General features: G+C 39.3%; 1 protein-coding gene across 3 annotated transcripts in view; it reads right to left on the bottom strand.

Annotated features, from left to right (window-relative positions):
• rabgap1l (RAB GTPase activating protein 1-like) overlaps positions 1–27245 on the bottom strand; it is a 100404-nt gene that overhangs the window by 63925 nt on the left and 9234 nt on the right. For 2 of the 3 annotated variants that reach the window (XM_080506631.1, XM_080506632.1), the window contains exons 4-13: positions 24376–24580; positions 22378–22552; positions 21203–21360; positions 21000–21110; positions 19741–19807; positions 18717–18819; positions 17054–17220; positions 12945–13074; positions 8454–8547; positions 7908–8058 (exon numbers count right to left, since the gene is read on the bottom strand). In XM_080506631.1, the coding sequence (XP_080362757.1) occupies positions 7908–8058; positions 8454–8547; positions 12945–13074; positions 17054–17220; positions 18717–18819; positions 19741–19807; positions 21000–21110; positions 21203–21360; positions 22378–22552; positions 24376–24580 (1361 nt within the window). The remainder of the gene's footprint in view (positions 1–7907; positions 8059–8453; positions 8548–12944; positions 13075–17053; positions 17221–18716; positions 18820–19740; positions 19808–20999; positions 21111–21202; positions 21361–22377; positions 22553–24375; positions 24581–27245) is intronic. The other variant, XM_080506633.1, reaches the window with a different exon arrangement.

Raw genomic sequence — 27245 nt, 5'->3', positions numbered from 1 at the left:
AGTCCTCATTCAATTTTCGGAAAAAAAAAAAAGTGTCCCAAATAAAACAAATGAGTGGTAGATTATGTAATTGAAACACAGACTTCTAGAACTAAACTGAAAAAAAATTGGATGAAATTAACTGGCAGGAAACAATATACAGTAGGTCCAACTGTCATGGAAGATTGAGAAAGTATCTAACTTGTAGAAGAAGAGTGAAGTTTTCTTTTTGTACATGGATTGCACCAGGCCATAAACTACTCATAACACAAAGCATTTGTGAGGTGAATGGTGAGTCACATGTCTGTAGTACATTGAAAGTACAGTATGACGAGGTAAATGCGCCCCTATGGTATTTCCAGTTGTATATAGGGTTAAATTCAGAAAAAAAATGTAAAGCACATCAGGTTAATTTTTGGTTTGTTCACTATCATGCCATCAAAACAGATATAACTCAAATAATAATATACTTAAATGTCATAACTTGTTAAATATGCCAATGTCAAAATGAGTTTGACTTAGTTTTAAGTGGTTATTTTGCTTAAAAATATGCTATGAATAAAGGGAGATGGACAGAAAGGGGTGCTAAAAATAAGAAAGAACATGAGGCCTAAAAAAGAGTTTGGGTAGACAGGTCTGTCACTATAAAAAGAGCCAGTCAATGGAGATCTCTCAGCACACTGCTCTTTGCTGTTGGAGGTGGACACTGATGAAAAACACGACCAGAAGGCCACCGTTAATAATTCATTCTGCTCCAAAACAAAGCCAGCGGGGCCACTTGGAAACAAAGGTGGAGGCTGATTCACCTTTCCCTGCTTCCCAGCGTCCTGCCCTCCTCCAGCCCTGGGCCCCTGCCAGGTTCAGTCTCAACAGCAACATGTTAGCATAAGCAGGGCGTTTACATCGACATTAAAGACGTCTGGCCAGGAGGCTTGTGCTGAGCACAGTCATTAATGAGGTGAAGTGTTACCACTTTACTTTCGCAGAAGATCAGTGACTGATTAACTACGTCAAATCTGGCACCCTTCGAGCGTGAATTGATACTGGCGCCTCAGTTTGCGTTCAGTATTCTTCATACCCCAACCTTAACAAAACTCATTTCAGCGTGTGACATTGTGTATTCGGAGACGCCGGGCCGTCGCCCAGTCTGAGAAGACAATACACCTCATGACATCAATGAGCTTCTAATTATTGTTGATGAAGGTAAACCGTTCAGGGAGCCAACGGGTTGAACGTGAATACATAATGACACATTCTGATCATTTTCTACATTTTTAGACTCGATGACTATTCTGAATTCAAATGAATGTTTAGTTGACAGAGAAGTTAGTCACCAGAATCAGCCCTTGGCAGTAGTGCTATTATCAATTTTCAATATCGAGATAGATAAGTGAGTGGTAGGAAAGTCAAACCAAGCCAGAATCCAACATTGGCACAACCGACTTACAATTAATTGGAAAATCAATACAAAGGTTGTTGGGATTCTATACACAACAGCTAAATGTAACATTGTAATTTTGTAACCGTGCAGTCCTTTTCTTACACACCTCACATACCCTGATGCACTTTTATTGTTAGGAGACTTCACTGAATAATTAAATGCTTGGTTTCTCTTTTTCGTTTTTTTGCATTTGAGAGCCTTGTTATCAAGTATCATCTGAGAACTCGGAATGCCTGAGGGGGAAAATATAAATATATTCCATTCTATGGGACCCCTCTGTTTACTGACAAGCCTTTTCAATGGGAGGGTGGTGATATGAAAAGATAGGTGTTTAGTGGGGCAGATCAGTGCTGGTTCACTGCTTGGACACAAACCTTTAGCTGGCACAGTCAACGAACCACAACTAAACCAGCTTAGCAAACAGGAAACTAATATTTATAGAACATAGAACTAACTCGTGTAGAGCCTCCCTCTTCCCCCAAAAAAAAGAAAGAAAGAAAATTGCCATAAATGAAGTACTCAAACCTCAGATCTTCTGTTTTAATGTCATCCTTATGCAAAACAGTCACGAGCAGACGTGTAAAATAAATTAATGTAAATAGATATATTGCACTGCACCTTGTACACAGGCCGTGTGGATTAATCTACAATGGAAAGCAAGATTTCCCTCAATCCAGTCAAGTTGTATCCCCCGATGGAACTAAACATTTAACAATTTAAGGGTTGTTCGACGGTGAACACGTTACTGTGCAAACACAGGCCAGCTCCAAGCTGTAAAAACCGCAAGTCTGAGAAGAGTGCTGTTCATCTCCCAATATCTGATTACATTAGAAAATTATATGAAAAAAAAAAACAACTGCTGTCATTTTCTCCATCAGTGTGGTGTCAAAATAAAAAGAAGCAAAAGGGAGAGTGAGATGATAAAGATATTTATATAAAAGTTTTGTTGTTTTTTTGTTTGTTTTGTTTTTGTTTTCTTTGATGAAAGTATATGTTATACCTTATATTGAGAATATTATTATTCATCATTATTGTCAATGAGTATTTTCATTTATGTATTTACTTATTTATTTATTTTCTCTTCATTTATTGCTCAGAAATTTGGTGAATATTTGTGGGTGTATTTTCTTATTTTTTTCAATAATGCCATATTTTTAAATTGTTCAAATTGTTGTGTGCTGTATTGTTGTGTGAATATTAAAAATAATAAAGATATGCTTAACATAAAATAAAATTAAAAAAAAGAATCAAAAGGTGAAAGACAGACAGCCTGCTGAAATCAACATCTTCTTTTAATCTCAAGACCTGCTTCACCATCCAGGTTGAGATATTCATATTCATTATTCTCCCGCTTCTATTGTCCTTGCGCCATCTAGTTCAAGACATATCGTGTATTACAAAGTCATACTGTATAAAATGCAGGCAAGTTTGCATTTTTCACTATTATCTGTTTGGATGCATCTTGTTGGCTACGCTAAATGGTTGAATTGCATCCGAGTAAATCCAGTCGAAATCATTTCAATAGCCAGATGAACATTTAAAGAACGTTGACCATTTGCAGAGTTACTGAACGGGGAGATACAAGTGAGTGCAACCCTGCAGGACAGAGGACAAAGCAGCAGGGCAGCACTCCAGCTGTGAGGCTACAGTCGGTGTGAGGGGCTTCCACACTCCAGGGTTGTGGCCGGAGAAGATGCTGGAGGCTCCATCTCTCCAACGCAAGCCGTCATATCACCAACACTATGGCGAGGAGGGTGTGTTTATACACACAAGCACTCACTGCTGTACAGTCACTGTACGTTCTGTATGACTTCTTTTTTTTTACAACACCAGGAATTCTGCCTTCATCTTGGGATTAAATCAATAAACACTGAATAGATCAGTTCAACTACATACAATGTACATGGCATTAAGTACTGCATGATAGTGGAAATACTAACCCAATCAATCCAAACTTCTCTTCTTCACATCATTTCCTTGTTTAAAAACTCCAGTTGACTTGTTAATTTAGATCAAAATTATGAGAAGACGAGGGCTCAGACATTTTTTTTTGCTTTTCATTTCCAGATATAGATATTCCTGAAGCTAAGGATGGAAAGCAATGTGTCCTTTAATAGTGCCTACGGGTTTCCTGCTGTGGATGGGAGGATGCATTATGGAGCCACACAGATTGTTGAGGGAAGGGCTGCTGTGAATAGACCTATATTGTAAAGCATTGGAGAATGGAGGTGGTGTTGCTTGGCTGTACTGTGAAAATGCGGTGCAGTTAGAAGGTTGAACTATACTGCATATATACAATCTGGCGATCACTTTTACAGGATATCGCCATATCAAATGACAGAAAATGTTCAGAAAATGTTATAGTGCATCAAGAAGTGGTTACTGGAGAGGCACTGCGTCAGCAACACTTTTTGGAATTAGTTTGGGTTGAGTGATTTATATTCATCTGATTGTTCAATAGCTAGTGAAATTCATTAGTCATCCCTTAAAAAAAAAAAGCTGAACCAATGCAAAATTTGCTACTCAAAGAAAACCAAACAAGAACAATTTTATTTTCAATACACAGTAAAAAAAAGAAAAAAAAGGTTCTTATTCATCCCGATAATGTGACTCAATATGTCCCGTATCAATGCAGCAAAGGAGAAAAGATACACAGAAGAGTGACAATGTCTAATATTTGAACTACCATGGAACCGCGTTGTACAGTGATGGCTGTACTCAGTGCTGAAAGGCTGAAGAAGGACTGAATTAAATGTATAAAGAGTCAGCCACCAACCCAGCTTCCAATTATCCAAATATCAAGTACTTAATTAACGAAAGCCGAATGTTGAGACAAAGGTGAAAGGAGACCCAGGATTGTCATGGAGACAAATTCAAGCAAAGAGACCCTCGCAGTTACCATGGCAGCCTATTTTATGTACATTGCACTCCATGTATCTGTCTGTATGTGGGTTAACAACCGTGGGTGTCTTATTATTCCAGCCTGCCTGCATGCCTGATGCTACCTTTGATTGCACACATACGTTAAATGTCATCGCCGGGTTGGTGTCATGGCTGGGGCAACACACACGCCTTCTTTTCCCAAATAAAGTGATATGTAACAAGACTCGTAAAGATTTTCACCTTCTAATAAGATAAAATTATGCATCTACGAAACTTAGCTGAATCAACAAAAAGAAGACATCCCCGGGTTTGTTTTTCACCTCTTCTTTAAAATGAGGTGCTGATTGTGATGCTGTTAAACCCAGATCAAGACATGTTATCAAAGCTCGACTCGTAATTCTCGTTTACTGTCGTCACGTATAGAAATTAGTTTTAGGAGGGTGACACATGCACAAAGACTGAAAGATGAAACAGCACCCCCCTGAACGATGTTGAGCGATATCCAATGGGAGGTATATGGAGAAAGCCCCATTTGAAACCTCTGATGACTACCATCGAATCCAGGGAACCATCCTGACCCCTGCTAACGCACTGGCTGAGTTGTGAGAGAGATTGTTTTTTTTTTTGAACAGTCTGGAAATAGCTGGTTGAGCTTTTTTAAGCGGTGGGTTCAAGCGTGGCAGCACACCTTGGGCTTGTTCGGCTCCAGGGATGTGAAAAGGTTGTTCAAATGTCACCAGCAAACCCTCAACCCGGGACTCCGAACATAGTGCTGTGTCAGCTGAGAAAAGGGTTATTTGTGAATGTCTCAGATGCCCTGAGGTTATGGTGCGCGTGTGTGTGTGTGTGTGTGTGTGCGTGTGTTTGTGTGTGTTTAAATGTGAGTCGCACAACCCTGAAAATGACACTTGTGTTCAATGATATCAAAATCCATGGCGAGCCACGGGCCACATGTCCGACACAGGATTACCTAGCTAGTTTAACGCAGCGTTTTTCCCCAATGGCAAAAGACTCAAGAGTCCAAAAGTGTTTCTGTCGATCCTTCCTTGCAGGATATCTGGTGTGACAGAGCACCGACGCGAATCTTTAGGACCGACAGTCCAATTATTTACAATTCAATTAGCATTAGCGTTGTCACTGAGCCAAGACAACAGACATTAATAAGCTCCACATCACCTCCACCGGTGTCGTCATTTGCCTCGGCTCCTTCATTGCCTCCCTCCTTCATCTTCCCTCAGTTCCATTCATTTGGCGCCGCTATTAATAGCCTCGCTAACCACCTATCAATACCATCACTTCTCCAGCAAGACAGAATATGTGGGTGTGGCCCAGCTGGGGAATAAATGATAAATGAGCTAAAGTGCAGAGGCTCACTCTTATGTAACAAAGAGCCAAGGACTAAAGAAAGGGAGTGAGGAGGAGGGGGGGGGGGGGGGGGGGGGGGAGACACAAAGAGGGAAAAAAAAAAGCATGGCCCACATGAAAAAAAAAAGAAACTAAACAAAGTCATGCAGAGATATAGCATTGATGCAACATAAGCAGTGACTGTGACAAACATAACTCTATAAAATAATGGTAGAAAACTGCCAATAAAAAAGGTAAAGATTGTTGAAATGTACAGGGGTGGTCTGTGGTTCAGGGAGCTTCGACACTTTCCTAACTGGTTTACAAACATCTTCAACGGCTTTCATCGTAAATTGGAAATTATAGTTTTCACTTTAGATCATGAACTAACCGATAAGACAGCTACGGTTTAAAATATACATTTAAAACAATATGATATACATTTGAAAAGCTACATCTGCAGAAAGCAGCGTTAAATAAACCTGAGGTTCCAATACTGTATATCAAGCAGTCGTCAAATTGTGTGTCACTAGTTTGAAGTGATCACAATATGGCAAAATTGCATATAGTTTGAGTCCCATGCAGTGAATGCAGATATTGCACAAAACAATGTCTTCATATGACTAACGCTCCCACAATCACTTTTCAACAATTGTGATGGAATTCTATAAGAAAGAGTAATTCAAAACAAAAATACTAAAACCTTGTCTTTTGAGGAAATGAAAGTTCGAACTTTTCGACATACTGTGCACCATCCTGATATTCAGTATATCACACAGTATCCAAATTTGTGATTATTTCATATATTGAGGTAGAAACTCACACTGACAACATGAGTTGTTGTAAATGTAAGCATAAGAGTACCCTTTATTTCATGTGTTTGCAAACAAAAAGTGTGAAAAATGCTGAGCGATGCAGAGAAAATGTTTAACCTTCAACATCACTGTCCAGAACACTAGTGACCATATGGACACGAGATGCTAATTGACAGGGTCAGTTTGTGTTATTTGGTTTATTTGTTTCAGACCAATTTAGTCCAGTTTCATTCCAGTAAGTGCTGGTAAGTTTGGGATGTTGATAAAAAATAATATAAAATGCTTCTTTGTATGATACATGTACGGGCTTGTGTAACGCAGAAGTAACCAATGTAGGAGGACTTCATTTTTGCAGCTGTTGATTTGTAAAAAAAAAAAAAAAAAGCAAAGCAAATATGCATTAGCTACGTGACAAATCATAAATGAATCCTGCAGGAGATCTCATCTTAATGTGCAGAGTGTCACAACGCTGTATGAAAGCGTCTTTAAACAACTGCACCAATGAGTTTCTTATGAACATGGTCTGCCGAACAATCAACAGTTACGTATTAAAGGTTTAAAACTTCACTTTAGCTTTATGCAGGCTCGGTTGGAGGCCAGACGGCCAGCACGAGCTGTAATAGTCCTGAGACAGCGCTGCATGAATTTAAATGTCACCGCTAAATTAAAACGTGCTACAACTTGACACACGGATCAAAAGGCCAACTCTAATGAACGGCAGTATCAGTGATGGTGGTAAGACAAATCACTGTGCACGAATGATTAGGTAAAAAAAGAACTCTCATTTAGTTTTATGACAGCAACCTGATCTTGCAGCTCTTCTCCACATGGTCGTCAATAAACCAGCACAAAGCGCCACCACGATGAATGGGCAAGACAAGGCGCCAATAACATCCACAAAACAGAATGTTAAAATACGATCAACAAGCAAATTCGAATTGCACAAAATAACACGTCATATTATGGCAAACAAGCAAGAGGAACTTGCTTTGGTGAAAAGAAAACTCCTTACTGTGAGTGCATACAATACTTTATGTCGGTCAATCACTCCGTCGCGGGGGTATTTGTACTCAAATTTGCCGATTTGCGTCTTCCATATGGCGTTGGATCCGTTGCTACCAGAACAATTGTCCATTTGTGTATGCGTGGCAGCGTGAACCCACAGTAAGTCTACTCCGAATAATCTGAGTTGCCGGAGACGATCCAGGGATTTCTGCGCTGCATAAATATGTGAATAAGTTGCAATAGGATTAATCACGACGATGAATAAACCCGCGTTAACGTATTGATTTTTGCAGACTAATTCTAAAGAGTAAATCTGGACGTGGGTCATTGCAAGGATGTCATGTGAGCCTCCAAGGTAAGAAAAAGCACAAACTATGTAGTAGACGCCATATCGTAAACGCAACTTCCCCGACGGGCCTCCACCGCCCCCATGCATTTACCTTTGTGATGAGAATGCGGTAGTGCTCAAGCAGGTCATGGTTGTCGTGGCAACCAGCCAGCAGCTGCCAGACTTCAGCTCTGAGTGCTTCAGGAATGCCACTGCGGACCAATGATGGCAAACCCTTTGGACGAGTGGACAGGTTCCCATGCCTGGTACAGTCACAAACATACACAGAGAAAACCAATCAGCTGTGTCACACACTGTATCCAACTGAACAACCTCATTAATTTCAAAATGCAGCTGGACGTTTTTAGTTCTCACTCTGTGCTCTAAATGTTGCACGATGGCACAGTGACAGTGAATACCGAAGATATACGCAGTGCTGGACTGACTTGTGACTTTAAAGGCACATTTGATATGAATTGCATACTTGATCAAAGTTTCAAGCGAGAAATCCATATGAACTGGGATGCAAAAAAAAAAGAAAGAAACCATGGCTTGGTACAGTAAATCACAGGCTGTGCCTGATTTACTTTGCAGCATTATTGTGTCACATCTTTGTGCTTTTGCAAAACAGCTAAAGGCTCGCTGGAAGAAGACGTACCATCTGTTCAGGATTCCTCCCCAGGACTCCAGTATTATCTCAGGACAATCTTTGGAGACGTCTCCTGTCCCACTGGAGAGTTCACTGTCACTCTCTGCAAAAGCACAGGACAACCAGTTACACACTGAGAGCACGAAACTGATCACGTCTGACACCTAGAAACTTTGCACACATGACTTCATACAGTTCCTCAAACACTAAATAGACAAAGCATGTATGGACCAAACAGTGTAAACAGTATTTGTTGAGCTTCTTTTTTCTTTTTCGATTAACTAATTAAGCACGCCATCAAAGTGATAGGACATGTCGTCCGGACTAATTATGCTGACAAGCTCAGGACCTCAAGCAGCCTTACCTCATGACATTTTACTGAGCATTCGAAAATCTGCTCATACTCGTAGCACATACGGTAGTTAACAAGAGGCAAGGGTGCGTGTGGAGTGCCTACACCTTTCATTATTCATGCTTGCTGTGCTGATTGCCACTTGTCTGTCTCACAAACTATCAGACGACTTGTGTATGGGTACAGAAGCACTTATGAGATGAATTCATCTCAGCACAGACACTGCCAATGCCACAGGACTGACAACCCGTCCAGGGTGTGTCCTGCCCTCGCGTGTAGAAAATGGATGAAACTGTTTGTATTTTAGTGGAGGGATACTTTAGCTTTTGTTGTTATTATTTCAGAAAACCCCTGTTTCCTGGAAAAACAAATCCGCCTTTTAAACACCAAACTGTAGCTCATGAGTGAATAATTGAGACAAATGTGGAACACTACACCAATGGGGAAATTAATTGAGGGAGAGAGTTAAACTGAAACACACAAGTTCACAAACTAGTTGAGTTGTTCGGTACAACAACTCAATATCGCTTACTTTTTGAAAAGGTTAATAATAACCATTATGGATTTCCAATTATAAGTTAACTTAGACAATGCCTCAGTAATTACTGCTCTTCTGCCTTGATTTCATAATTTTGATCAACACAGAGGAAATATTTCAATTTCATTCATCTACTGGGTTTATGTGAAACTACTGGACACTTTCATATCTCAACAGGGCATTAGAAAGATTAGGCTGTTTGAATATGGCTTAAGTGTTTTAAAGATTTAGTTTTCCTGTAAAAGAAAATAACTCATTGCTCTATCTGCAACCTGTTTCCGTTTTGAAATGAGATCAATTTGAGTTTACTTGTGATTTGTAAGGACTCATTACTGATTTAAAACATGAAACAGGAAAGATCCTGCTTCTGGTATAAACACAATTATTTGTTTTATCATTCAATCCAATGATGTAAAATGCAGAGATTCAGTAGCAAAATGAAAGTTTCTTGCCTTCGTCTTTGAAGAAATTGAAGGCTTGCTTGATTAAGATAGATTTAGACGAGTCCATTTGTATTTTTTTAAGGCTCTTAGTGAACACAGCAAGATTGATCAGGAAAAAAACCCCCACATAAAAGTAACACAACAGAAGCTGTCGAATTCTCGGGGAACGGCACTGGTTTTTACTGATATCTTGACAACAAAGCCCACCAGAAACAGCTCTTGTAAATGTTGAAAGGAATCATTTACTCCCACTGAAGACGACGAAGGCCTTGACATTTATTAATGAGTTAAGATATTTTCCTCTGGCACATGCAGCCACTATGCTCAATGCACTGCGGCTCCTATACATCCTCACTGCCTCAGCGGGAGCTTTTCAGCACTTTATAAATGCTTGATGAGTCCTTTCAAATGGTCTCGCCCCAACACAAAGCTCCTGCCTCTGTCCTCAGATTTGCAAAGGCCACGTGGCAGCAAAGCGTGAGCCTGATGTCACTGCCAGCTTACCAGGTGATGAAAGAAGCTGGGAAGACAGAGGCCATTACTGTTACCTTTTAATCTGGAAAGGAACTTCACACTCACTGCTGGATTACTTTCACGCAGGTGATTGGCTTTTGTGCGTGCTCAAGTTATTGGAGATCGCTTTCGCTTTCACTCCGCCGTACAGACACACTTATGTATGAGAACAGTTTGCGTGTGAATAGAACATTTGTTCAAACAATCACAAAGCAAGCTATGAAAGGAAAGACAGGGAAATTCGAACGTTAACTTGAGTCCTATTTTCCACATTACAGTATCCGCGGGGGGAAAAAAAAAATAGCCACATGAACTGAATGTGTGCATGCACAGCGGTGGCATCTGCTCTTGGAGTGCATTCATTTCTGTACACAATCAGAGTGACCTCCAGCTCCTCAGCCCTGAGCGCCTCCAATTTCCAGCTCTGGGAGAGGAGATGGGCAATATGGGGAGGGTCCTTGTGAATGGCTCCCACAGCGCTAGCTGAAAGCTGTCACCTCGAGCCTCGGTGGCCGACTCGTGACTCGCGAGCGGATCTGAGGATAGACGTGGGATAGCCACCTATACTTCGCCTGTTCTGCTGATACCTTTTAGCGCTTCAAGGTGAAAAAAGCAGAAAGCTTTTGGCAGGAGCAAAGAGGAGGGGAATAAAACAAGGAAAATGAAGATACTCCTCCTGTGCTAAAAAAAAAAAAAAAAGGCTTAATTTCATGTTTAAAATGTTTAAATTTCTTTTCCACATGTATATTTTACTTTCAAAAAAAAAAAGGGGGGGGGGGCACTGTTGTGCTTAGGTCAGTGTAGTGCATATATTTTCAAAAAAATATACTGTAAGATTAAATGAAGCTACATCCTAGGATTTATATCAAAAAACCAATCACAAAAAAGTGATTATGGGCTATTTTAATGTAAACTTAATGCTAATACATGTCAGGTCAAAAATATAATGTTCAATAAAATCCAAATGGCTGTAGTGTAAAAATAGTGTAAAATGGTGATGTTTGGATGTATAAAATCCAAAAGGGATATAAAAATAACCACATTTATGCATATGTGCATACACATTTGAGTTAATTGAAGATGGGAATGTGCATCGTTATCCACACCTCTACAATACAGCATGCAGCCTGTTGCCAACTCTAATCTGCAATACATCCACTAGCAGGCCAGTGGCCAGCTGGACATGCCAGTCCTGTTTACATTGGTGGGTTAAAACTGGGTCATGTTTGGGAACCACTGGGGTCTTGCAGCCAGTGTCGCTGCTGTTAATGTAACTCCACTTTTGCTTCCATCCTGTTGACAATGCTGCTGTTTAAGGTTAAATGGTGACTTTATTGTGGCTACCCGCATGCAACTGGTCAATTTGAAATTCAATAATTTAGCCGTTTTCAACAAGGTGCAAAGCAGCCAGGTGGTATTATGTAGACTTGTACAGATTTACCGAAAAATATTCCATACAACATGAAGAAAACACAACTGTTGCCGATATTTTGTTTCATATTATTGTCTTATTTCATCAACAAGCATTATTTTTTTTTAATCTCAAGCAGCAATAATATTTCTGTTTCTTAATCTTTGTAATATAACAGGACGTCTTAGCAAAACATGTTTTATTGTAGGGTCTTTTTGGTTGGAGAAGCCTGTTTATTTCGCCTCAAACAGGGTCTGTGAGGGTTTGTTTGACACTGCAATGCCATAAACTAACAAGCCCTAACAGGATTTCTGGCTTATAGCACTGCAATGATGCTCCACACACTTGACACACGAGCAAATACACAAGCGTGCATAATCACACAAATAACTCTCCAAAACCCCCAAGATTGTGCCTGTAGCTTATTGCTGTGCAGAGTGTAGCACATACACCAAACCTGTCGCCAAACACAGAATCACACCCAATATACGCAACTGAAATCACACAAATTGCCACACTCACTTACCCACGAGGCATAAAAACAACTTCAACCACACATTAATGTGCACACTTGCTGAGGTTTATGGGCCTAAGCAAAGTTAGACTTCATTACTGATCAATGTCTGCAACTAAACAGTATTCACATGCATGTGACACGGCCATGCAAAAGAAACACCCAAGTGATGTGTGTTGCTAAACCTCCATTTCAGACTCAGTGTACTTCCATGTGTGTGTGTGTGTGTGTGTGTGTGAATGTGTGTGTGGCTCTCGGGGCAAGTGCATCTGGACCATACCGCCTATGCGTCCAACACCCCAGTACCACCGAGGAGGCCCCAGCAAATCAGCTCGGAGAAGACCACAACCCCCAATATGAAGAGGCGGGTGCATTATGTGTGTCTGAAGTGTGATTAAGAATTGAGGGGGAAGTGAGGACACAGGTGTTCTACAGCTGTGGCAGAACCCCAATGCCCCTCCCTGGAAAAAAAAACCCACATTTGGCAAAGTGTATTTAAAATTATGAGTGCTGCGTCATCTGAGGGATCAGAGCACCGTTCAGTAGCTCTGGCATGAGGAGGCATGGAGGCTGATTTGTGGCACAGTTCCTGTTTGTTCTTAAAAATAAAAAGGTAAATATTTTTGATCCTATAAAGCACTAAAAATCAAATAATATTAGGAAAGGCTGAAACCGGGGGAAATGAGGAGAATGCATACACTGACAAAGGAGAGAAAGCCACCACAATACCTTCATCAACCTCCTCTTCCTCAGCGGGTGAAGTCAGTTGTTTGCTCTCTGCCTTGTTTTTTTCTGCCTCTCTTTGAAGAGTCACCACCTCATAGACGGCGTCGCTTTGACCCACTCTGTCAGGTGCCTGCTGTACACACATCAAAACGTACATTCAAAACGGTGTCCTTCGATAGAAAATTGTATTTAAAACATCTTGACACAAATAAACGAAAAAGAGTCCTTAATCTGACTTATTGAGATGTTCATTAGTGATACGACAGGTAAACTGTAAACACCAAGTGCTGCAGTGGAAGTACAAATCATATTAAAAGGAAAGTTGTGAAGACCTCAAGTATATATTCACAAATAAATAACAGAAACCTGGAATAATGAATAAATAAACAACTGTGGCAATGTTTCATAGGTGTATGTTGTTTACTTGGACATGAGTTTCAACCTATCTACAGTCAGGTTAAAAAATTAACTAGATTTTATTGATGTTAATCCCACATGAATTGAAGAGAACAATATCCGATTTCCTGAATGTTCACCTGGAGGGCGAGGTTGGTGGAATCCAATGACAAAAATACATAGATGCTGCATGGGCTGCTGAATGGTATGTAGACATCACAGCCATATTGGATTAGGAATGTTTACTGTGGGAAGCAGAGGTGTCTATTGCACTCGTGAATTAGAAAACTACAGCAGCTCAGCAAAACACGTGGTTGTCCATACCTGAATAAAAAAGTGATAAATGGTAGGCCTAACATTGATGCGAATTTCCTTGTCTGAGAAGCTACAAGTGATGAGGCTGATTTGGAAACTTTTTATCGTCCATCACATAGATAATAAGTTATTTTAAGACAGAACAAGTTCCCAGAAGCCAAACCCACCATAGACCTGATCTAAACTAAGCTCAATCCTGGAAAAAACAAAAAAGACACACACACACAAAAAGTAAAAACAAATAGAAGATGATACTGCTGATCATCCATCAGACTTATGTGTAAGTGAAGAAGACTTTTCACTGAAGCAGGCGGAAAAAAAATTGTTTCAAATGCGGTGCAGATAATAAGTCTGTGGTTCTCCAGGTGATCGTGACCATTTGGGAAAAATAAGACGACAGGGCGAGATATTTTATAGGCGAGTGCATCACCTCTGATGATCATCTTCAGCAAAATCCTCCATGCAATATTATCTTTTAATTAACACTTAACCACAACACCAATCCAACACTCTTGCCTTCACTGAAGAGATAACTAAAGAGGCAATCAAGCAGACGAGTCACCCCACCACTGTTAATTACCCACACGCAAATAATGAGACAGAGCCTCTTATTAGCTTCCACAATACTAAGCTTTGCCACACTCCTCTGCTCCGCCACCTCCCTACAGCCTACTAAGAGGGATCTGTTATTTAACAGGGGAGAGGAAGCTTATGGCTTAACTATATCTCTTAAGCACCTGCACCAGATGCTCGGGCGGAGGTGTCCCAGTGTTGATAGGAGTTATGAGAGGAAACACTATTTCTCAGCCCTCCAAACACGTTTGATAAAATTCAAAAGGGCAATATTGATTGTGTAAGGTGTCTGCCATTAGACATCAATAATCACAATGAAGGTGTTTTCGAAGTACCAGACATCCATCCATCGTATCAACTCTTTCCAAATTGCATACATATAGATGGCCAGGGCGCCACACTACCACGTGGCTAACAAAGAGAGACACACCACCACTCATCCACACACTCACACCTGAAGCCACTAATTAACCCGATCAAAATAAACATCCAGTTCTCTTTGGGTACCCTGTTTTTTCCACAGTCAAAACATATTTTTACTGTTACACTATGCGTGAGTGTGTGTGGCTCTACATATCATCCTCTCCCCCCCAAAATCCTATTGTTCCTTGCTCTCGTTTCTTTGACACTAATTCTTAATCCACCTATATATTTACATTTTTGCGCACCTATTATTGTTGCTTGTTTTTTCTCTATACATTTACAATTTGCACCAACCCTACCAGAAACAAATTCCTCCTATTGTGTAAACTATACCTGGCAATAAATCTGTTTCTGATTCAGATTCTATGCTTGGCCCCCTGAGACCCTACGTTGGAGAAACCGAGTATGATGGATCATTAATATCCTTGAATTGTTAAGAGGAAGATGGAGTACCTCAAGAAAATTCACACACGCACAGGCAGAACATGCAGACACGACACAAAGAGATGAATTGAAAAAAAACTTGGTCCTCATTATGCAATCTGTGATTGCCATCATGCTCACCAACACTGGATTGTATAAAACTCGGATTGTAAAGGAACCATTAAAAAACACTACGCATGATTAAAACCAACCTATATTTCACAACACTGGGTGATGACACACGTAAATTGCGATGAAATACGAGGAGGGAATATCAGCTTCGTAAAGATCCAAGCAGATGGAGAAAGAGGAATGGAAGTCAGCTGATGATGTATTTACATCTTTCAGGCCAGATCTTTAGCTTGCATCAACCGAGTCTTTTAGCTCTCTTGGGGACAGTATCTGACGGGTCGGTGACACACCATAATGCCTCCAGGCTGCCCACCCTGACCTACGCTGTTATTCCACTCGCTCTCCAAGCTGCACATCCACTCGGCCCATTTGTTATTGGTCTGTTTGGAGAGGCTTGTCTGGTTTCACAACTGGTGTTGATACTTCAAGCTGTCAAGCTTTATAGTTTCAGTGATATCAGTAGATATTGCATGGCTTGTGTTAAACTGTGATATTAAATCAGTACAAACAATATAGCGGGATAAAGTCATTCATTCATTGAATTGTACATCAATGAGTTGTATCATTTTGCCCATGTCGCCAATTTTTTAAATATCTTCAAACCTTGATTAAATCTGGTTAAGATTTATTAAAATATATTTACATTAAGGGTTAGCACAAAACATTTTGAGTGAGGCTTTTTTATATTTGATTTTTCAAACCATGCAGTGACAAATATCTAATGAAATCATCAGTGGATAGGTACTGCACACCTATTTGACCTTTTTCAATAGTGATAGATATAAATTATTTTATTTTTCTTTATATATTTAGCTGAAATTCAATGGAGAAGCCACAAAATGGCACGTTTGAAGCGATTGGTAAAAACAAAAATGTGCGTCTTCTATGACGCAAAATCTGTCAACTTTCATGCCGTTTCTTACTACCAGCCCTGGAGTTATTCAATATGGCCGTGACACACACAGTGCTAACGCTGAAATAAATAATGATGATCAGAGGATGACGAATCAGAAAATATTCACAAAATTCCAAAGTATCCAATGTCTACACACCGATTCAATGGGATTGATTTTAAGTTGTCTTATTGAATTCTTTACACTTGACTATAATGATAATAATAATAATAATAATAATAATAATAATAATAACAATAATAATAATGCTTCGGTTTTATGAAGAGTGTTTTTCAATGAGACTCAAAGCGCTCTACATTGCATTACTCATTTACTTCATACTGGCTAATCAGATTGATGCGAGGGTCGATTTGCACCACAGATATTGTTTGATTCAGTCAGTGGACCAGTGTCATAATGCTTTCCACTGCGACTTTGGCCATTTGTGACATGTGCACAGGATCCCACACTCAACTTTAGGCAAAAGTGTGCCAGTAATGAAGATGGAGTTGTTAACTCAACTCATCATGCATGGTGAGCTCATTATGCAATTATCATGAAACTGTAATATGAGAGAAGATTTCTCATTGTTCAGAAGGTCACACTACACATGTTGTGAAATTATGTGATGGATGAGCACAACACTCGGACAGTGGGGAGGAATATGGCGTGCGAGTCACACAGACGGGATTCGATCAATAACAAAGAGCCAATCTAATCAGAAGTGTTCATATGACTCAATCATAATCAGATCAGTGTTTCTTCAGATTACATGTGGTCCCTATCAGCTGAGCTACCGTCAAGTGAGTAGACATCAATTATTTACAGCCCGTGGGTCAGAAACCGCCTTGACATCACATGATTTAACCAACCAGAGAGAAACACAAGAGTATATGAACAGCATTTAGCATGTTTTATTCAGCTTCTTTGAGAATTCCAAAGGTTGGGTGGAGTTACCTGTCTGAGTTTGAGGTAGAAAGTCTCGCTGAAGGTCTTGCGACTGAAATACCAGAACCGTTCATTTGAGGGGTAGACCCTGACAAGGGTTTCCAACAAGAAGCGAACTGGCTCCACCACTTCCGTTACGACCAGGTCCACGGCAACCGTCATGTAAACCTGCTTATCTGGAGCAGACCACAAGACGAAGCAAAACAAGAGAAAAGTGAGATTGTGATGAATCGGTTATATACATAGGAATGGTTTCATTTGTCTTTCCAATTGTTAGAGAATTGTGAATTGTGGTTTGTCTGTCATTCCACTTAGGATGAAGCAACCTATTAAAGAAAGGCTCTTTGAGACAGTGAAAGGATGAAGGATGAATTCTCTCTCCTGCACAGTAAGCAAAACTAATGCTAAAAACAAAGGGCAGTGGATAAAACCACGACTCACTTACCATGGTTTTCTAAGAAAGCTTAAACTTCTAGTTTGTAATTACTTCACCTGTCATCTGTGTGGTTGATGATAGAGAGGGAGAAAATCTACCTCATGTATCCTGCAGGGATGCCACACCCTCTAGTGGATAAAATCTCAACTAAAGTTGTAAAAAAAATATGTTATGTAGAAAGAGTTTGTACTGTTGTTTGCTGTGTTTAAAGCAATATGACTTTGATTTTTTTTTTTTTTAAGATAATCTAATACTGTAGTCCTCAAATAAGCCACTCATTTAAGGTTTGTTTCTATTCTTTTATAATTGTAGTGTCTACAAACAAACACTGAAAATAAAACCTGCTTGTGCAAATGTTGTCTTAGTATTAAGCCATCATGATCAAGTATCTTAGAAAATAAAGACAAAATTATAAGAAATCAAATATTGACACGTTTCTACAGAGTGTGGGAAGAACGAAAAAATATATACACAAATTGGATAAAGACCTGTATCTTATGTGTCCTGCCATTTCCACACCACACTTGGACAATTGTTAGGATATAAATGATTCTTGACAACACATTTTGAAACTTTCAGACATGCAAAGGATTCACAAGTCATGAAGTTAATCAATGTGTTACTGTAAAAGTACACTAAATAAATAGTATATTATAATATTAAAATACAGTAGAAAATTAAAATACAATGCAAAAACTCAGCTTTGAGTGATGCGTTCAGGTGCATCAAGTAACACCACCCTCCGACATATTAACGAGCTGTGGGGCTCATACAGTAGCAAGGTTACATGCTTAAAATTATTAATATATGACTGATAGTCATTAGTGGGCTGCAAGGTGCATGCGCAGAACATGGCAGTGCCGACATTGTTGCAGTGCGGCACCGTTCGGCCTTGACGTTGGCATCGCCGAACCCCATTTCTTTGGCCAGGGGGAGCTGGCCGAAGAAAATTATTTTTGTTTCACATTTTGTTCGGCAGGACCCCAGAGTGCCAAATTTATACCAGTTGTATAAATCAGCCATTAGGCACTTCCACATATTATCTGATGTTATAAAATACTGCCTTAGGTTGTTTCAAAACAGGAGGAGTATTTTCTTTTCTTTTTTTTAAGCAATACACATTCTAAAAATTTTACAGTTTTGCGAATCTTATTCTCTGAATGTATTTGTTGTAGGTTGTTTTAAGAATTAAAACTGTCATATTAAAGTTGTTAAAGGAAGAAAACGAATGCTGACCTTTGGGCGTGTCTTCATTCAAAGCTTGGAAAGCAGCCATGTTGGGGTTCCATGTTCCTGTGATGACGTATGCCTTCCCATCAGAGCTCTTTCCCATTGATTCCTGAGAGAGTGCCCATGGATGAGTTCATTCACTATTTTCAACTTTTCACAGGCAGTTGCAGAAAATTAAGTCAATAAAGGACATAGAGCTTCATGATCTATGTCTATATACTGTATATATGGCTGCACAAGCAATATAGTAAGATTCAAGATAAACGTGATCGTCTTTCCTGAGGTACACCAAAGAAATGAGAGTACTCGTATGCAGTGCATTTTGAAAAGTATTTAGCTTAGACATTAAAAAAATGATTTAGAAAATGTAAAACTGTAAAAAATAATGATCAAAATCCTACAGTTATCTCTTTCTGTCAAATGTCTAATGACTAGTTCTGAAGGTTTTTCCTGCCGCTGCATCAAAAAGAAACACTGTACATTTGCAGCTCTGCATGGCATCTCGCAGTAGCTTTCCGATACCGACTAGAACTGGCTACTATAAATGTGCACAATGAAGGACCTGTGGCTGAGTTGGCAGAGCACATGGTCTTCTAATCCCAAGGTCGACTATGTCACTACATGTACTCTACAGTATATGTCAGGATCGTTGAAAAGACAATAAACTTGTCACGTGTAAATTTGTCAATCGCATAGCTGTGTGAATGGGTGTGTTGTGGCTACTCTTTCATCCCAAAAATCAAAATTAAGAGTCGCCTTTTGAGGAGGAGGTAGAAAAACTGTGACTCCTTCCTCCTTCCACTCTCACAGCTGCACCTCCTCCTGATTCTAAAGAAGGAGAGCCACGCAATTCTAATCATCAAATAAAGAACAAAAACAAGAATACTTCAACTTGAACACTTTATACAAGGGAAGTTTGTGTCTTTAAACATTGTTTTTTCCAGGGGGGGAGGAAATGCAGATATAATATGATATGGCCATTAAACACCGTAACCTTGGCGTCATGAATAAAATAAGTTATTCTGCTCACCATGTCAAGAAGATGCATGTCACTGTTGCACACCTTTTGTCCTGGACTCAGCAACATCCCGAAACACCTTCAGGGAAGACACGGGTGGTCAAAACCACAAATCAATATGAACAAATTACTCTGCAGAGCAACATCGGTATTCACCAGTAGGCTGAGTCAAGGACACTTTATGGTGGAAACATGTTAAATTATGATCAATAATAATATCTGAATGCATAGAGCGAAATCTGGTATTCGGGTCAGACAAGTTATTAAATGACCAGTGAAATAAAGGCCGAAACCAACGTGCATCACAAAATCCTGACTGATAGGTCAGAAAGGCTTTAATATAATAAAGGCCAGAGTGTGTTGTCTCGCTGCGGGCTCTAATTCAGAAGCACAGAAGGCCCAGATAAACTGAGATCGGCCTAACCAGTGTAAGAAAGCAGGAAACCTCGAACAACAATGACTACCGTGTTCTGAGTGCTGTTTTAATACAGGAAGGTTGAAATCAAGTTAAAAAGTTTTTTTAAATGGCCCCTTCACCTTCACACTCGGGTTGTCATCTGTTCCTTATATGCATTACATAAGAACAGACTCATAGTATGTATAATGCCTGTAGCCTCCTCACTGCAGTTTAAAAGTTTCCTTCTAAATGGCCTGAATAGTTCAGACTTTCGAGGTAAGAGACAATCCTCCTGGATGAGGAGCGACTCAGCGGCTCACAGATGAGTACAGCACACGTAATATACTACACCCACAGAATACATGATGCAAATGCTAACAGTGCTTCAAAAGAATTACCGACTGAGAACAAGTCTACTATGAAACTGAATAATTATCCAGAGCTGCCAAACACATGCTTGAGCATTTCCCTGGGGATCTGTTCCAATCACAGTGGGGGGGTTTCCACTGATACTAAAAATGAAGCAGAGGACAGGTGTCCATCACACTGTGATAGCAACGAGATGCAAAAGGTGAAGATGGAAAGGGGAAATGGTGTTTCAGAGCTGGTCGAGCACATGAACACAGGAAATGGTGGGACAGCAGGAAGTTCAAAGACATGAAAGAGAACCATCATTTACTTGCTGGCAAATTCCTTTTATTGTCGTATTTTGATAATATGTTGCATAATGTTTTTCTTTGTTGTTGTTTTCTGTTTGTTGTTTTTTCACACAGGAAATGATTGCATAGCATATATAAATAACACTTATAACTAGGCTTTATTTTTTTAAGCACTGTTCAGCATGATAAACTTTTTTTTTTTTTTTAATCCTCACCTCTCAATGCCCAGCTCCTTGTTGCACATCTGCTGAACAGAAACCACAACCTTCTTCTGTACACTCTGCCGCAGCTTAAAGTAGAACTTATCTCTGTCCTTAGGCACTGGACTGCAATGAGAAAAAGAGAGGGGGAAAAAAAAAAAGATGTAGTGTTTTGTTTATTCATTATTGAATGAAACGGCCACGTGTGGATCAAGTACCTGTAGTTTCCTTTGCCATCATCCTCTCGAATCTCCAGTGAGACAGTGAAGGTGTAAAGATCACCGTCAGGTGGGCTGGATGATGATGCGTCTCTGATGTCTGCCGGCCGTGACAAACGGCGAAACGCTGTTGAGAAGCTGTACAAGATACGGCTGACCTGTGTTGAAGAAAAAGAAGATAAAGACACAAAATGACATACAATTCAGGTTTGGTTGAAAAAAGGGAAAAAAGGAGGAATTTAGCAAAATGAATATTAATAAAAAATAAGATTAATGAAGACACTTAATTGAATTCAGTATAAACAGAAGACAACAGTGCCCCCTGCTGGTTCACTACTGTCGGTACTTCAACTGCAGTAATTTTGAGTACATTAAGCCTCAGAATGCGATTTCATTAAAAAGTAAAGAGATATTTTTTCACAACAAATACTAATTATGAACCACAGTCATCAGAAAACTATATGCAATAAATGTGCAGCATTATAGCAGATAGCGGTTTTCGTCAAAGATCTGACAGAAAGACTTAATTGGAAACTGACAGCTTAGCTTTCTTCTTTTTTTTTTTTTTAATTCATAGGCAAAAGACTCTTAGCTTCATTTTGTCCTCATGTTGATTAAATGTATAAAGCTTGATTTGAAATGCTGAAATACAATAGAAATGTATTTTTCCCCATTAATACATTTAAACAGAGAAAACCTAAGTAATTCAAATATTTCTATGGAATTCTTTAAAATGCTATTCTATATGTAATGAGAACTAGAATTAAACTATCTCAAAATATTATAACACTTCATGAAACCTGATTTTATTTTCTTCTTAGACCAGAGGGGCCTTTTCATTGTCACAATCATATTTTGATGCATACCGTAGTTTGAAACTTTTGAGTTTTTGAGCTCAAGCAATACATTTTAAGAGGGAATAAAAAAGAAGAAATGAACATGAACTGTTTGTGCTGACAACAAGCCACACTACATTCTTCTTTTTGAAAACAATGCACCAGATTAATGCCACCTCCGACCAAAGGAAAATGTTCATCAGATGTCAAGTTAACAGAAATAATGATTTAATTCACGGCACACCTCTATATGAGCATTTCGGCATGGAGTGGTTTATTCCAGAGAGGAAACCATGCAGAGCTATAGTTTGCACTATGGACTGAACGTATGGAACTCACGGCCTCTTTGATGTGACAGGAGAAGACGTGTATCTGGAAGTCCTCAGAACTCCGGTAACTCTCAGTGAAGGAGAAACAGTCACTTTCCACCGAGCCCTCTCGGCCGCGAGCGCAGAACAGCACCTTGTAGATGGGGAAGCAAGCGATCTCCGTACCGGAGGCCTGGTCCACAATCCTGGGGAAAGGTATTTCACCTTAATCTGGAGAGTAAGCTCTGGATTATATAATTAGTTATTCAGCATTTCTGATTTTGTGCATTAATTCCTGACACATTCTAGACAAATACAACGTAAAAGAATACACTATTTGACGATAACAACCTTTAACACATGTTTTAACTATGTTCAGCCAAGATTCCCATTAAGAAACCAATTTCTTTCAGTTTCTGGCAAACTATTTCACTTTGGTAAATAAATCAAATAAAAATCATTCCTACTGTCACATCCTATTTCTTTTCTGATGCATCTCAGTTATTCATGTTCCCTTTTCATGATGAGTCAGGATGACTAAAACTTTTCTCTCCAACTCCTCATATTGAACTGAACTGTAACAGCTTTTCCTCTTTTCACATGTAAGAGACAAAAAAAGCGCATAATAATTCACAGTAAATGATTTAGTAGTACCATAGTAAGTCTACCAGTGGTTTGATGATTAGTTTGTATACAGACCATACACTACACTCATGTTAATGTAATTTAATGATACTTCTGAAAATTCACTTTTCTGAATGTTGAAAGAGCCTTTACTTTTATTCATATATTAAATGATGTCAATCTTAAAACAATACAATAAATTAATGTTTTCATATCACAGATGGGGAATTCAATATGTCACAGCAGCATATAATAATGGAGATTAAGAATAAACAAACAAATATTAAAAATAGAATGTATATAAAGTATGTACATATATGCCACACAGTCCTGAATATAAAGTGGAGGAACTGAAAAGACAATAAAACATAGAAAATAGGTTTGAGCTTGATTCTGATAAATACATTTTTAAAAAGGTTGAAAGTTAATGGACAAGGGCCATGATTGTCGTGGTATTGTTGTTTTATTTTTAGCAACTGTCAGCAAACATATAGGAATTAAGATGAGTTGCTTGTGTCTGACGCAGGCCTCCCTGCTCCGTTTTCTAGTTAAGCTGCCGTAAGTCAAGACTGCTGGAGGAAGGTACTAGCAGTCTTAACTGATCTTCTTTCCTTTCTCAATCACCATGTGTCATTATTACATGTCAACATTTCCCTCTCTCCTAGTCTGTGCTCTCCTTTTCTCTCTCTCTATGCCCCTGCAAGATCTCTGACTGAGGACCTGAGGTTCATGGTCCGAAGCCTCTTGCCCTGATCCATCTTCACCAACATCTATTGTCTGTTCTATCCATTTCTCTCCTTCTATCCCCTCACCGGAAGAGCCTGGTGCTGCAAAGGTTTCATCCTTTAAAAAAAATGGAGTTTTTCCTTTCCACAGTAGGTTATGCTTGCTCATGTAGATCTGTTAGGTTTTCTCTGTAAAAGAAATGAATGACTGTCTTGCATTTGGTGTTAAACAAATAAAGTTGAATTGAATTGAATTGGTTCAAAGGGGCTCAAGGGCTTTTGGACTTTGTGACACGATCTTCTGTTTTCTGGTTCTTCGACTGTCAAGGCATGCTCTTTTGATAAATGCAGCATGTGTTTTAGCGGTGTGGTGTTGATTTACGCAAGGCCTGAAAGGGACATATGAATATATGAGAGCAGATGTCACTCTATAACCTCAAGGCAGTTTTCAGAATGGAAGGTGCCTTTCTAGATATCGCCTAAGCTGCCAACAATATGGCATCCAGCTTCCTACAATCGGGCAGCTTGTGAATAGCGGATAGTGGATTGACATATTGGGTCGTGCTCGTAAAAGCTTCTGGTATTAATTCAAACAAGTCCTGGTATAATGGTGGTCGTGCCGAGTCTGTTTCCCTGTGTCAAACTCATGCGCAGAGTTTCCTTTAACTTGTCTGGCTGACCTGACAGAACCCTCCGGACCACAGGGGACATGCAGGGTGATGGGGATGGGGATGGCACTCTCAGCTCGCAGTGTCTCCATCGCCCTCTGTGCTTCTGCTTCATTGCGAGGGGCTTTGACCCACGTGCAGCCAAGGTAGGACAGCTTGTTGAACTGAACGCTGTCCTCCTCCAAGACTGCAGCGCTGGACGGTGCTGGACACGCATCTGTGGACGGACAAAAAAAAAAAAGTGCTGATATTCATCATTTTGTTCTGAAAGCTTGCTTCAGGAACTTGGGGGAGGGGGGGTCAGCGAAATGACCTTTGATCTACAACTTTTACACTGACAAACAGGAAGCAGAACAATGAGAGCTGCAGCTCCACTTCCACTGCTACAACTCAACACCACGTTAACCATTTCCTCTTATTGCAGCTGTGAGAAACACAGCTGGATGAAAATAATAATAATATATATATAGATGTAAATGACATTTTATGACCTTTATAACAGTATTTTTTCACCACTGACAGCAATGCAACATATAAATGATATCTCCTCGTCTGCTTGTGAGGCATACAACAGTCAAACCTACTAGAAAGCAATAAAAGGGAATTTTGTACCAAAATAGTCATTTCTATGGCCTCCCAGACGTCCTAATATGACTGTCTAATCACAGACTAGATTCTTTATCATGACATAATTGAACAACAACAGTTATATTTAAAACACAGTCAAAATAGCTGCAAGACATCAAAAGTTTGGACAAAAGGGCAAAACACACCATCATGGTGCATTTTTTTGACAATCTACAGATATTAAATCAAAATAAATCAAGGCCATTATGAATATATTTGTCGTCATAGGAGGATTTAGCACAAAATCAAGTGACAAACAAACCCATCTAACATTAACATTGTGGGACAAAGTGGAAAACAGACAGTCATTTTGAACAGCTACATTAGGATTGTTAATTGAATCTCAATATGTAAATAGAAATACGAGTGATATATTTGGAGTAAACTTGTGCCTTGTGAATAAAGAAATGTACAGCATCACACTCAAACATTAAATGTCATGTTGCACGGACATAAAATGTTTTAGCATTTGACATATTTCAGGCAGTCACTCAGTATCTCGTTAGAACATGATTAAGTTTGATGTTGTAATATGATTATTTCTTATTGTGTTAGCTGGGTAATTTATCCAGGGCATATGAAGCATTTCAAATGTAAAGATTAATTTCTTATGAAACATTTCAAATGTAAAGATTAATTTCTTATGTTTAACCCAGAAGCTTTTAAGAATTGGATTACAAAAAAAAAAAAATCTATCTTGTCCTGGTGGTGTTTTAACAAAATGAATATGGTGTGATACACTATTCCTCATTTTGCTCTGCTGAAAGTTTTTAAAGAAGTTTTTTGTCTTGCATTGCTTATATTTTGGTTTGTGATTTTCCCATTTAGTTTCATGATGTGTTTCACATTTGTTGAGTTATTATTAGTAGTAGTAATACTCAAAGAAACTAAAATGTGTGTGCAGTACATCAGTCCATGCTAGAATGTTGTTCTTGAATTGATATTTGATAATAATAAGTCATCAACAAAAAGCCATTAAGAGAAAAAAATCCTAAGCTTTAGTTCTTTCTTGAAGCTCTGGAGTTTGAGGAGTTCTCAGGTGTGCCAGGGATCCAGTTGAGAAGTGTGTTCCAGTCGTTGAGCTGTTGAACTGTCAGGCCAGCTTGTCCTTGCTGATACAGTCTTGGCAAGCTAATATGACAAAACAGGATTCGGGTATGTCAATAGCAGACACAACCCAGTTATCCAAATAAAGATCGTTATAGATTATGATTTCTACTCTACGTAGTTCAGCTTTAGTGAAACTGGCACGAACACACTATTCATTTTCCACGACGCTATCATGCATTGGTGCTTCTATGGGATTCTCCACGATCAGTCATTTCAATCACATTTTTAGAGTAGTATCTGATGGATCTCTACTGAAAAATAATGAATACATGCAGCAGGACTTACAGTTAAATTTTGGACTCGCTGGCTGTCGGCACAAATGTTTGGGATTCTATAATTCCAAAGTAAAATAATCAAATAGAAGAATTGTCATTGTTTTGTTTTTGTTATTTTTTTTCTCATCTGTGTTGGATGGGCATATCAGGCCTGGCCTTTCTGTGTTGTCATGACATGTATGTGCCCTGTTAAATAAAGATATTTGATCAGTAAACAACAATGGCAGATAGCGACAGTAAGATCGTCTATAAGATCATTACACCTGAAGATTAAAAGAGAGACGTGTGGAAAGGTTTCGTCTTTTCATCAACAAACAGAAATGTGATGACGACACGCTGGTGAAGCAGGATTTGGGGATTTAAGCCGAGGCATATGGGTTTCAGTTGGTGACGTTTTCTGCGACGGAGATGATCAACGCCACAGTAACAAAAGGGACAGCATCAGAGAGATTAATAAAGAAGAATATATCCCTCTGTCTGTCTGTGGTCGTCACAAAGAGTTTGAACATAGCAATGTTATTCTCAAACTGTAATTAAAACAAACTAAAGAAAAAAACACTACTTAAAACACACAAACAAAAACGATCACAAAGTGGTTCACAAGAGTTAAAAGGAAAATCCACTCCTCACCCATTGCAAAATTCAAACACACGCCTTCATGTCAATACACTCCCACATGCCAACACAGTTCAAGTGGAACAGATAAAGTCGGTGAGGAAACACAGTGAGTGGGACAGTCTGCACCAGGAGCCATCCCACCACTGGGCGTCTACAGATTATATAAGAATAACAGTGAAATATAAGCACATCCTGGAGAAATACATTAAATAAATGAATTAAAAGCCTGATTAAATAGGAACGCCTTGATCC

The sequence above is a fragment of the Blennius ocellaris genome, assembly GCF_963422515.1.
Source record: "Blennius ocellaris genome assembly, chromosome: 12".
In the NCBI taxonomy this organism is placed as follows: domain Eukaryota; kingdom Metazoa; phylum Chordata; class Actinopteri; order Blenniiformes; family Blenniidae; genus Blennius; species Blennius ocellaris.
This window is presented reverse-complemented; position numbering and strand designations above follow the sequence as displayed.